Source organism: Erythrolamprus reginae, chromosome 1 (genome assembly GCF_031021105.1).
Source record: "Erythrolamprus reginae isolate rEryReg1 chromosome 1, rEryReg1.hap1, whole genome shotgun sequence".
Classification (NCBI taxonomy): Eukaryota; Metazoa; Chordata; class Lepidosauria; order Squamata; family Dipsadidae; genus Erythrolamprus; species Erythrolamprus reginae.
This window is the reverse complement of record NC_091950.1, coordinates 57609635-57623485: the sequence shown is the minus strand read 5'-3', so window position 1 is coordinate 57623485 and position 13851 is coordinate 57609635. Positions and strand designations below refer to the sequence as shown.

The following is a 13851-nucleotide window of genomic DNA, read 5'->3' as shown; positions in this document are numbered from 1 at the left end:
AAGGTCTGTATTTTGTATTGATTTTATTATGTAAGCTGCCCTGAGTTCCCTGGAGAAGGGTGGCCTAGAAATCCAAGTAAATAAACAAACAAACAAACTTTAGTAATTCAAGAAAAGTCGTAAGAAAAGTTGTAAAATGGGGCAAAACTCACTTAACAAATTTCCCACTTGTTGGGCCCACTAAATGTTGGGCTCAATCGTGGTCATAAGTTGAGGACTACCTGTATTAAATTTATATGCTGCCTAACCATCACATACAATTAAGGCCCATCTAAATTTGTCATATTGTTTCTCCTATGGCCGACCAGAAAGTAATTTAAGTCAGGTGACCATTCCCAGGCCCCATTTTCCTTACCTATGCTCTGAATTCACTTAACAAATTCAGCATAGGAAATGGAAATCCTACATCCCAGTTCAAATAGCGTAATCTAATGGCAGTCACATTTCCTCCCATATGGTTTTGATGCAGAAGAATTCAAACTCATTGCATACCTGTTCTCTTTCTTTCAACATCTTTTCAAACGTAAGCGCTTTCTCCTTCATGGAATTATGTTCAAATTCCTTCTCCCGCAACATTATTGAAAACTGCATGTTAGTCTCTTGTAGTGCTCGGAATTCTGTTTCTTTTTCCTGACTTTTTGCTGCTATTCTGTCATTTTCTTCCTTCAATTTACAAACATCCATTTCTAAGATTAGCGTTCTCTCTTTCAGGTTAGTGACGCTTTGCTTTAGCAACTCATTTTCACTCTCTTTATTACTAAGATTTTCTCTCAGAGAAAGCAACTGATCACCTTTTGATTTTATCAGCAGATCTTTCTCTTTGAGGGACATATGTAAAATGTCAGATTTCTCCTTTAACTGCTTTATTTCCAAGCCAAATTCCTGTTGACACTTTCTTTCGACCTCTGACGATGCAGCCATAGAATTAGACAGTCTCAGATTATTTTCTTGTAAAGTCTGGATAAGTGAATCCTTTTCCTGCAATGTTTTCTTCATGAATTCTAGTCCCTCATTTACAGATTTACAGTCACTGTCAACCATTTGAGAAGACGTATTACTGGGAACTTCAAATGGTTTTCCCTCAACAGAAGAAGTTACCAATGGTGGTGGTGTTACCATGTCAAGCTTTCCAAGAATTATATCCCGAGTATTATTAAGGTGTCCTATGCTCTGCTGAACTTGAGCTAATTCTTGAGTAAAGGTTTTTAACTTTTTCTCATTTTGCTCATAGCCTTGTATTAAGCCATTATACCCTAGCTGTAACTGGGAATTGTTTTCACTATCAACTGAAATTTGTATCTGAAGTTTTTGTAGTTCTTCTTGGAGATGACCAGACTCATGTTGCATATTTTGAACAGTAGTCATTACTTGTTTCTTCCATTCTTCCATTTTCTTTACTTGCTGTTTCAGCTTGTCACGTTCTTGTAAAAGTTCCTCAAATTGATTACTATTAATTCCTTGTAACTCACTGCCTGAATTTATATTGGAAGATTGCAGGACAGTTAATAAAGTTTGGCATTTCTGACTTAAAGCATCAATCTCAATATCTTTCTCTCGGATGATACGGGATAAGTTCTTTATAGTTTCTCGAGACATATCATGACTGCTACTTTCAAATTCGCTGGATAGTTTTTGGTTATCTTCTTGTAACTTTTTCATGGCTGATTCCTTAGCTGCAACAATATCCACTAATTTGTGATAGTCTGTTTTTAACTGACTGTTTTCTCTAGTTTTTTCACTAAGAACTGCTAGCACTTGTTCTCTTTCCATGGCATAGGCCTGTAATTGCTGTTGAAGGAAAAGAACGTCTTGATTGTAAGCTGGGGAGGAAACTGTTGCATGTAGTGCTTGTATTTCTAAGTTTTTTTCTTGAATGATCTGGGTAAGTTTGCCAACTTCATCTTTAGATAACTGGTCAATCTGCCTACTTAGCGAAATGTTCTTTTCATTCAGAAGCTTGATTTCCTTTTCTCTCTCCTTAATGCCTTTTATCAGCCTTTCAATTTCAACCTTAGATAAGTCATGCTTCTCATTGCCATTCTCACCATTGAGGGTCTGAACTTTAGATTCCTGAAAAGGATCAGGAGGGTCTTGCTGAATTACCTTTCTTTGGCTGTTTAGTTGTGTCTTAATTTGTTCTACTGTTCTCTGTAGGCTTTGGATTTCTTCATCCTTCTCCATGCATACCTGCCTATGTACTATATTCATTTTTTCATGCTGAAATTTGGATTCCTCGGTTTCCTTTTTGTAGTCTTGTAGGGATTGTTGCAGTTGAGCCATTTTCAAGTTCTGATCTTCAAATGTCTTTTTGTTTAATTTCATCTCTTCTTCCAGACTATTTTTAAGTATAGTTAATTGTGTTATTTCTGCTTCAAGGTCTGTGATGATATCCAAGGTTTTGGGATCAGCCAAAAGAGGAGACCTACTTTGTTGTTCTTTTAATCGCTCATTCTCTTCTTTCAAATGACTGTTCTCTTCTTTCATAGCTGAAAGACTTTTCTCCCTTTCCTCTAAATTCTGCTTCAATGCCTCCATTCTTTTCATGTTCTCAATATAAACCTCATGTTGCTGCTCTAACTCAAAAACTCTGACTTTAAATTTTTCAACAAAGACTTCTTTCTCTTTTATGAGCTCTGTCAGTTGTTTCTGCCCAGCTAAGCTAGTGGTTAACATCTCTTTAGTTTCTTCATGATCCATTTCCATTTGTTCAATGTTCCTTTTGAGATTTGCTATCTCAAAGTCTTTGCTTTGAGAAAGTTTTACTAACCGTTCATGCTCATATTGTAATGCAGTGGTATCCATATTACGTGCATTTGATAACTCCTCAATAGTCTGTTCATATTTATGAGCCTGTTCCAACAATTGTTTTTCAGACTGGTTTAATTCTCTTTCTAACTGTCCCTTCTCAAGCTTCAATGCTTCCAGCATAGTATCTTTTTCAAAACCAATTTTATTCTTCTCACTGTGAGATATTTGCAACTGCTGTTTAAGTTCCTCACATGCTAAATGAAATCTTCCCTTTTCTGTTTGAAGATTCATGATGGATTTCTCCAAATCTGTATTTATTAGTTTAATTTTAGAAATTTGCTGCTTCAGCTCTGATATTTCTTCTTCTCTTTTAGTGACTGAATGATCTTGATAACTATCAGATTTCTGACATATCTTGGTTAATTCATTTTTGAGATGAGAACATTCTTCTTCTCTTTCAGTAAGATTTTTCTTTAATTCTATAATTTCTTGTTCATTCTTGGAGCTATAATTTTGGGATGCTTTAAGTTGTTCTTTTAACTCTTTTATTTTATTTTCCTGGTGTTGGTTAGTCATGTGTAAATCATTAAGGGCAAGTGAGCATTGATTCAATGCTTCTTTCTGGTTTTGCACCTCTTTGCTCATTTCTATTTTCTCTCCCTCCAACATAGATACTGTTTCTTCCTGAGATTTTACATCCAGTTTTAGCTGGCTGATAACTTCATCAGCTTCTGCATTTTGTTTGGCTAGTTGTTCCTTCAACATAATCATATGCTAAAATAAAATAAAAAGATATACAAGTAAAGCTTTGAGTCAAAATGCTCTTATTTCACAATGTTTTCAAAGCATCATATTTATGTTACTGTAAAGTACCATTATCAATCCTTAAAGAAATATAATGTTTAATAAAATAAACTCTCTAGCAACACTGCATTTTACTATTTTTTTACCCAGGAAAAATTGCCTTGTCACTAGCAGAAAACTGATCTTCAGGGTTTCATTAATTCCAAATTCATGATACTGACATTTTGCTGGGTATCTGGGTATATTTGCAAGGAGAGGAAACATTTTTTCAAGAAAATCTGTTAGGGGCTATATGGGGGAGAAGACAAAGTCACAGTCAAAAATCACTGGAGTTATCATTTTGCTTTTCCCCTTTCCAATGTATCTTTTCCTTTTTTTAATTTTTTTCAAAAATGTTAATTCTTCTCTTTCCAGGGAAAAAGTAGATTACACTAGCTAAGATATCTGAATTAGAGAGGGCTTTTGAATTTTTTAAAAAAAATAGTTGACCAGGAAATTCTTGCCTAGAAACTCTTATGGCTTTGTTGAACAGATTTTTTTAAAGGACATATTTTGTAAATTACACCGTATTCCTGTCCCTCCCTTATATTTCTCACCTGGGTAGCTTCTTGATTCTGCTTGTCCAGTTCTTCCAATTCTGCTATTAGAGTTTCTTTTTCAGCATTCCTTTCATTCAATTCATGTTGTTTCTTTAGCATGTCTTGTAGCTGATTTTCCAAGTTTTGTTCTTTCATAGTACTATCAAGTTGTAAACTTCCCATTTCTTTGTTAACTTCTCCCTAAATTTAGCGACAAAAAAAATCTTAAATAGGATAAAATCAATTTGAACATAATTGTTTAAAGACTTGGTTTTTTTCCTGAAATAAACAGCAAAGGTGTGATTATTTCTATAATTTTAGAAAGTTGCAAATGATTCAGGAACAGGTAAATTTGAAATAAGCTTTGGGAATTAATCATATGAATCCATTCCATTGGAAAAACATGGTAAAAAGAAACTTTGATGGTTAGACACTAGAGGGAAGTAGAAGGAACAAAATATAATTAAAGGAGAAGAACATTCGATATACTAAAGAATATTTTTTAACAATGGACCATTAATGTTGGACATATTGAAGGGTTTTTTGAACAATAGATCCAGTAATTCCTGTTCTCTGTAATTTTAAATTAATAATTTTCTTTATCTTATTTTAGTCTATCAATATGATTTTATTTCAGAATGACATTATTAGTTATATAATTATATTAGTTATTAGTTTTGGGAGGTTACTGGCTCACAATTGTTGCTCTAATAATTTTTTATTTATATAAGAACACTGTTTTTAGTTTTTCTAACATCTTAAAATGTAACAAAAATCTAACTATACTTACAGCATAGCTTTTGCATGCTATATTGCACTTGTAGTCCACTTGATGCAGAAATTTATACTTATTGGCAAACAACAAAATAAGCATATAGTGCTTTATTTTTATTTATCAAATCTATATGGCCACTCATCTCACATAAAGTGACATTGGGCAGGTGTACAATAAAACTAGCAATTGAAACATAAAACCCGTCAAAACAATTAAATTAATTAAACATAATTAACATGTTTGCATGGGAGTAGGACTTATACTGTGGTCAAAGGGGTAAGAAAAGAACTACAGACCAAAAATATAGATAACTAAAGCTTGTATACATATGCGCACAGATAGTTATTCATAAGAACAATAGAAGTGCCTATTTAAAAATATATGTATAAAATAGAAAACAACTGTCTTTACTATAAACAAAATAGAACCATATTTCTTGATTTCAAAAACTTAACCTCATACAGCAAATACTATATTTACTTCTATACAATAATAATACAATTTCATGAACACTGTTTTTTATTGTTTTTATATTATCTTTTAAATAGTTACCTGATTTAAGGTTTTCAATTTTGTTATTTCACTTTCAGCATCTGTAAAAATGTAAGCAGAAAGTTCATTGATACACAGATAATTCAAGTTGTTAATAAAAGATTTGTTCAGATTTTATTTATTAAATTTATATGTCGCTCATCTCACTCTGAAAAGTAACTCTGGGTAGCTTACAATTAAAATAATAAATATAACAGATATTATAAAGATTAACTACAAAGAGAAGAAGCAAAAAAAAGGAAGATCAATAAGGCAATAGCATTTTATCAATTAATTCACTAGCAACTTCTAATTTGGAGCACTTCCATTAATATCCCAGGATAACAGGCAGAGCCAGGTTTTATCTCCTTTCCAGAAAGCCAAAAATATGGGAGTAGACTTCAACCCAGGCAGATATATAGAGACATATTTCATAATGTGGAGGTTATGTGCACCATAACCTAGGAACAGCTAAAAATGGCGAGACTGGCAGATTATACACAAGCTATACCTTCCAAACATTCCTAATGGATAGCCCCACTTGGAGCACCTTGCAATAGTCCAAAAGACATATGATTAAGCCATGAATGACGACTGCATTTTTCATGATCCATAGGGTGCAAGCAAGAGTTGTAATGCCAGAAGGACTCCAAATTGTACATGCCTGCCCAACACTTCTGCACATGTGTGGCACTTCTACACATGTGCAAAGGTGTCCCAGGTGGATGGACTGAGACCGCTACTGGTTTGCAGAACCAGGCTGAACTGAGTGCAACCTACCGCTGAAAAAGGAGCGGAGAGAGTGCCAATCCTGCAGCACTCCACAAAGGACAATCCATGGGCTAGACCTCTTACTCCTTAACAACAATGATTTGGACCAGCCTTGGAGGAAGGAGCTAGATCAGCACAAAACCGCATCTCTCAACTCCGTGCCACAACTGACCCAAAAGGACACTATGGTCAATGGTACTGGAGGTCTCCCAAAGTTCAAAGAGATCCAGGATGGATGCACTATCCTTATCCCACTCTTGCCAGAGATCATCCAGAATGTAACAAATATTGTTTCTGTCCCAAAGTAACCAAACAGGCCTGAAACCCGACTGGAAGGTGTTCAGGTAATCAATTTTATCCAGGATACCCTGCAGCTGCAGTGTAACTACCTTTTCAACCACCTTCCCTAAAAAGGAAAGGTGGGAAACTAGATGAAAAATTGTCCAGATAGATGGAGTTGAGTGATGGTTTCTTGAATTATACTGAGTAAAAGTAAAGCAACAATTAAATACAACAAGTCCATTTATTATGATCTTTTGTATCATTTCAAAACAAATTAGGTTAGGAAGAAAGATTGCCAAAACAACTGTTTTTCAATATTATAATGTACAGTAATGCAAAGAGGTCAATGGGTTTGGGTTTATTATTTCTTCTTAAACTTATTTCTATAGAAAGGCTTGATCATCCCTTTTTAGGTATGAATGTTTTTCTCACATAAAATATTTGGGCTAAGAATCAAAGAGCAATATGAATCAACTACTTTTCAGATTTCTTCTTTGAGCAGCAGCTTCTAATGATGAAAGAGGCAGAGGAAACTACAAAAGGAAAGTACCAAAATACAACACTGCTAAATGAAGAAGTGTTTTGTGCATAAATCTCTAATCTTTGTTTCGTGAAACTGTGTTCACGTGATAAAATAAAATATACCATATGGTGAATTTGCAGTGTTTTCATACCAAGTAGTGCCTGTTGCAATCGTTCCACTTCAGCCTTCAACGATTCTTCTACAAAACTAGTGACTTCCTCTACTTTTACATCGTCCTGTTTTTCAGGAATAGATATTTGTAATCTACTGTATTCAGATTTTAGATTTTCGCATTCTTCTCTTACTTGATCTTTCTCTTTTTTTACAAATTCAAGTTCTTTCAGGAGAATGTCTTTCTCTTGCTCTGCTGAAGACAATTGTTGACTTAAATTTTCCACTTTATTTTGTAAGTAACTAAAGTTTGGTTGTTTTGATCCATTTTGTAGATCTATTTCAGAAGACGCTTCAGTATTTTCTCCAACTAAGCAAGGAAACAAAGGTATATTAGTACCCAGTAGCATTGTATAATAATGTTATAATTATTATATTAAATACATAAATAAAAATAACAAAGTTGATATATAAATAAAAATATTTTGTAAAATTAAATATTCCTTAATTTCTACTGCATAAATATTATAAACAAGTGTTTTGGAATGTTTTTTGCAGCATTTATACTTTTATTTGTAGAAACTCACAGCCATGGTTTGGCTAAATTAGAATTTCCAGTGATAAGGAATCTATGTACTTGATTGCTTACTGTATTGCAAAAATATCTGGATTGTATATACAGTAGTACCTCTAGATACGAGTTTAATTCGTTCCAGAACGGAGCTCGTATGTCGATCAACTCGTATCTGGAACAAATGGCTTTAGACTTTGTTTTTCCCCGCCGAGATAACCAGAAGCAAGGATTCTTGTGCCACTTAGTGGAAGCTCGGTTTGTATCCCGAATTTGAGCTCGGGTGTGGAACAGAAATTTCGCTCCCGTCGTGGCTCGTAACTTGGAATACTCGCATGTGGAGCAGCTCGTATCTAGAGGTACTACTGTATTCTCATAGTTTTAAATTAAGCTTTATTTCTCATGACCTACTGATTTAATTGATACTTTTCCATTAGTAGTTATGACAGCTAATATTCACTGTAAACGCAGCAAGCATTCTGTGTTTATATAACATGAAGAGTGATGTATTGCAAGGCCTTCCTGTTGGATTTGCAAACATTGCTAATATTTGAAACAGACATAATGTAATTACAGTGATCCCCCGAGTTTCGCGATCCCGATCATTGCAAATCGCTATACAGTGAACCCTCGAGTTTCGCGTCCTCAAGGATCGCGAAAGGGCTATTTCGCGAGTTTTCAACCCGGAAGTAAACTCCACCATCTGCGCATGCGTGCCCTTCCACGCATGCGTAGATGGTGGAGTTTCCCCGCCGGGCAGAGGCTTCCCTGGGTCTTCCCCCTCTTGCCCCCGTAAGACCCCAGCGGCGGCGCGAGCAACGGCGTGGGCGGGCGGGCGGCACGCGCGGGGACACCCCAGCTTGGCTCCCCAGCTGGGAAGCGGCCCCAGCAACAGCGTGGGCGGGCGGGCGGTGCCCGCGCGCTTGGGGACATCGCAGCTCCGCTCCCCAGCTGGGGAGCCGAGCTAGGGAGTCCCGACCGCGCGCGCGTTGCTGGGGAAAGCGCGCGCGCTTGGGGAATCCCTCGCTCCGCTTCCCAGCTGGGGAGCGGAGCTAGGGATTCCCCAAGCGCGCGCGCTTTCCCCAGCAACGCGCGCGCGGTCGGGACTCCCTAGCTCGGCTCCCCAGCTGGGAAGCGGCCCCAGCAACAGCGTGGGCGGGCGGGCGGTGCCCGCGCGCTTGGGGACATCGCAGCTCCGCTCCCCAGCTGGGGAGCCGAGCTAGGGAGTCCCGACCGCGCGCGCGTTGCTGGGGAAAGCGCGCGCGCTTGGGGAATCCCTCGCTCCGCTTCCCAGCTGGGGAGCGGAGCTAGGGATTCCCCAAGCGCGCGCGCTTTCCCCAGCAACGCGCGCGCGGTCGGGACTCCCTAGCTCGGCTCCCCAGCTGGGAAGCGGCCCCAGCAACAGCGTGAGCAACGGGGTGGGCGGGCGCGAGCAACGGGGTGGGCAGGCGAAGGGCGGGCGGCAGTGGAAGCAAAAACACCATCTGCGCAAGCGCAGATGGTGTTTTTACTTCCGCACCGCTACTTCGCTAAAAATCGATCATCGCGTGGGGTCCTGGAACGGAACCCTCGCGATGATCGAGGGTTCACTGTATCGCGATTTTTCCACCCGATGACGTCACTCCCTTCCTTTCTCATCTTTCTTTCTCTCTCTCTTTCTATATCTTGCTTCTTCCTCTCTCACACTCTCTTCCTCCCTCTCTCATCTCTTTCTTTCCTTCTCTCTCTTTCTCTATCTCTCCCCCTCTTGCTCTCGAGCGGCAAGCGAGCAGCCGGGCGAGCGGGTGACGGGCAAGCGGCAAGCGAGCAGGCGGGCGGGCGAACGGGCAAGTGGCAAGCGAGCAGGCGGGCGGGCGAACGGGAAGCGGCAAGCGGCAAGCGAGCGGGCGAACAGGCAAGCGGCAAGCGAGCAGGCGGGCGGGCGAACGGGCAAGCGGCAAGCAAGCAGGCAGGCGGGCGAACGGGAAGCGGCAAGCGGCAAGCGGCAAGCGAGCAGGCGAACGGGCAAGCGGCAAGCGAGCAGACGGGCGGGCAAGCGGGCAAGCGGCAAGCGAGCAGGCGGGCGGTCGAACGGGCAAGCAGCAAGCGGCAAGCGAGCAGGCGGGCGGGCAAACGGCAAGCGATCTTGGGGTTTCCCCTTTGCCTGGGCGGCGGGAAGACCGGGGAAGGTTCCTTCGGCCGCCCAACAGCTGATCTGCTCCGCAGCGCGGCAGCAGCGAGGAGCCGAAGATGGGGTTTCCCCGTTGCCTGGGCAACGGGGAAACCCCATCTTCGGCTCCTCGCTGCTGCCGCGCTGCGGAGCAGATCAGCTGTTGGGCGGCCGAAGGAACCTTCCCCGGTCTTCCCCGCCGCCCACACGCAAACTCCATCATCTGCGCATGTGCGGCCATGGAAAAAGGGGCGCGCATGCGCAGATGGTGTTTTTACTTCCGCACCACTACATCCCGAATTATCGATTATTGCGAGGGGTCTTGGAACGGAACCCTTGCGATAATCGGGGGATCACTGTATATGCCCTGCATGCATATCTTAATTATTTTTCATCTTTTGCACTGTAGAGAGAAACTATACAGAAAACAATAGATACTTTGAATATCTTTAATAGTATAAAACTGAGAATATATGAATATGAAGAACTAGGAAGCACCAACATCATCAATGCCATAAGAAAACAACTACACTCAAAAATTTAAGGAAGTTAACTGAAGGGTCATCCATTAATTATATCAATGTTTCACTTTATGTAAAAGTGTTATTTATGAATGAAATTTGTAAGGTTGCCTAACTCATGGTTATAACTCTAGGTGAGGTAAGTCCACAAAAAAGTAGACAAAATTAAACAAAAAAAATAGAAAACCAAAATATCAACAACACTCATAAACATAGTGAAGGCTGGATGAGACAGGTAATCATTCTATGGGAAAATAGGCTCAATAACCATCGATCCTCTCCAATATACAAGAGAAAAGACAGGCTTTCACAGCTCTACAAAAGGTTAACAGGATTGGGATTACCTGAATCCTAGTGGGTAAAACTCCACATCTGGGTGAATCACAGGAGGTGATTCTTGAGAATGAATCAATAGTAAAGTTCCCTAATGATCCAGATCATGCCGCCATTACTCAGATCTTCTTCTACCTCCACCACCCCAATGTACTTCACCCCAATGGCTCACGTCAGGCTGTAGTTGGTATAGTAGCCATGAATTCCTAAACTATTTCCAATTTTTTCTTCAAGAAAGATAGATTTGTTTGTTTCTTTGTCTATTCATTTATATATTTATCATATTTATACAGATGTCCAATTCACTTCAAGTTAAGTCCCCCAAGACCATAAGCCTGAGAAACTCAATCATCTGTGTGCTCACGGCATCCAATCATTCTCACATTTATAAACTCCCTTTTAAACTCATTTATAGTTGAGGTTAACAGAGAAAAAATAAATGATTATTTCTTGCAGGTTATTGTTTCCCCCCAAAAAAACAAAGATGGCAAAAAATAGGGAGAAATTAGTGGCACCAGCTAGCCAAACAGAATCAAAGAATCAAGTTTAGCTTAAGGATCTTCCTTATTGATGGGCAAACTTTTAGTATTTGTATCACAATGTTGCACTTTGGTACTTTAACAGGCAAAGCTTGTATCATAACATTATAATGGATATTTCATCATCCTGACAAAATCTTTGCTGCAGATGTTCTTATAGTAGCATCATTTCCAGCTTGAGTACTAGGTATATTTATATTTCCAAGGATTTTAACTGGCCATTCCATTTCACTGATTATAACTAATGTTTCCTGTTTCACAAATTTTATAGTTACAATTTTTCTTACGGATACTGTACTGGTAAGTTTGAAGCGTTATATCTACAAAGGTATTATTCATTATGGGTGCTCAGCAGTCCAGAATTTGCAAATTAAAAAAAGTACTGCTTGGAATAAAATTATCCTTGAAATCTAGTATTCTTTTTACATGCTTAATATGGTTAACAGATTTTTAAAAAATCATTTTACAACTCTTTAAGAACAAACAAAACCTTTCTGTAATTGATCATCCAATTCTTCTATTCGTTCTTCATATTCACTTAGTTCTTCTCTATGACGACGGCTTATCTCTGCTAATTTCTGATGATGTGCATCTTGCAATACTGAACGCTCATGCTGGTGCTCATCTATTTCTTGGTTCAGCTTCTGTTTCAGTTCCTAAAATGTGTAATTAATGAAAAGTAAAGTTCACAACTTAAAAGTTTCATTACGGTTTTTAATTTTAAATTTAAAGTTTAAAGTTCATTCCGGGGTGCTTTATTCATTAACAATGCAAAATATCTGAAGATTGACTCACTTATAAAGTAAAATATGGAACTTTTAATAAAAATGTCTATGAATGATTCTGCAATTGTACTTCATTTTTTAAAATTAAGGAGCATTCAAGAGATACAATGCAAATTGTTGCTTTAATTCATAGGAAAACATATTTCTAAATATTTCAAAATGTATATTTACATTCATATTCAAGTATTTTATTCAAAATAACTTCAAAAAGCATTCATAAATGTCTGTGCATTAGAGGATTATCCTAAATCTATAGTAACTATAAGGAGTGATCTCACTTATGGTTTTTTTTTTACCTTGATAATATTTTGCAGCTTGCAGATTTCATTTTGATCTGTGCTACTTTCTCCTTGAGGCTTGGAAAACTAAATGAGTGGTGGAGAAAAAAGATTTTAAATACTGAAAATGGTTTAGGCTTAATACACTTTAAAAATGATGTGCAGCAGCAACATGGTAAAAGAAAATTATTCTTGAACAGTGTTTAATAAATCAAAAGCTTCAAGATACGGTATACAATGAGTGTGGCCTAGTAAACAGAGAACCAGGACCCACCACAAGGACAAAACATGTTTCTTGTGTTATACAAATTGCATCTACATTAGCTTCAGTCAATAATTTAGGAGTTTCATAAGCTAAAGCTCAGCTCTATGTGCAGCAGTTTACAATTTGCCTTTCCTTCACACCCTGCCCCATTAAACATACTGAAGTAATGCATTCCCAATGTAAACTTATGATTCATGTTTATGCTGAAAAATGAAACTATTACAGAAATAGACACATAGAAACATAGAAACATAGAAGTCTGACGGCAGAAAAGAACCGTTGAAACTTACCTGAACGGTCTTCTCGATGCACTGCAAGGAGAGTCCAACGTGGGTAATTCTCCAGTCTGATTGGAGGGACTGAGTTTAATTTAAACATTATGCAGGCACCGCCCCCTAGCCCACCAGTCATTAAAAAACGAAGGAGCAGTAAACTATAAACTTTTTATTCAACAACTGGAAGGCAAAAAGACACTGACCATAACAACCGGAATAGTATCCGGAACAAAAAGGAGCCCTTGGTCTCCCAAACGGGTGGGTTTTGGACTCTCCTTGCAGTGCATCGAGAAGACCGTTCAGGTAAGTTTCAACGGTTCTTCTCCAATGCACTTGCAAGGAGAGTCCAACGTGGGATATACCCAAGACATAAACAGGGAGGGAAACAGGACCAAGGGCGGTCAAGTGGAACACACCCTCTGTAACACCCTCCTCCCAAATGCTGCTTCCGCGGAAGCAAAGGAGTCAATCCGATAATGCTTGATGAAGGTAGATGGAGCTGCCCACGTGGCTGCTCTACAAATCTCCTCGATCGAAGCCTGTGTAGACCAGGCAGCAGAAGCCGCCGCACTGCGGGTTGAATGTCCAGTTATTCCGAGAGGTGCCGTCTGTCCTGATGCTTTATAGGCCTCAGTGATGCAGACTCGTAACCAACGACTAATGGTTCGAGAAGACACCCTAGTGCCTTGTCCTTGTGATGAAAAGGAGACAAATAATGCCTCTGATGCCCTGGAAGTTTGTGTTCTACGAATATAGATCTTTACCGCACGTCTTACATCCAATTTATGCCATCTGAGTTCAGATGGGTGCGTGCCATGTGTACAGAAATCGGGCAATATTATTTCTTGAGTCCTATGGAAACCAGAATTCACCTTGGGGATGAAAGCTGGGTCCAATCGAAGAATCACCCTATCTGGATGGAACAGACAGAGGTCAGGTCGTACTGACAGGGCCGACAGCTCCGACACCCTTCTGGCCGAAGTTATAGCGACTAGAAAGGCCGTCTTGATGG

The 13851-nt window shown here is 39.3% G+C and overlaps 1 protein-coding gene across 1 annotated transcript in view; it reads right to left on the bottom strand.

The window, feature by feature from the left end:
- TRIP11 (thyroid hormone receptor interactor 11) overlaps positions 1–13851 on the bottom strand; it is a 53660-nt gene that overhangs the window by 22212 nt on the left and 17597 nt on the right. Inside the window, exons 5-10 of the mRNA XM_070753183.1 lie at positions 12318–12386; positions 11727–11892; positions 7164–7493; positions 5458–5498; positions 4149–4331; positions 493–3522 (exon numbers count right to left, since the gene is read on the bottom strand). Of these exons, the coding sequence (XP_070609284.1) occupies positions 493–3522; positions 4149–4331; positions 5458–5498; positions 7164–7493; positions 11727–11892; positions 12318–12386 (3819 nt within the window). The remainder of the gene's footprint in view (positions 1–492; positions 3523–4148; positions 4332–5457; positions 5499–7163; positions 7494–11726; positions 11893–12317; positions 12387–13851) is intronic.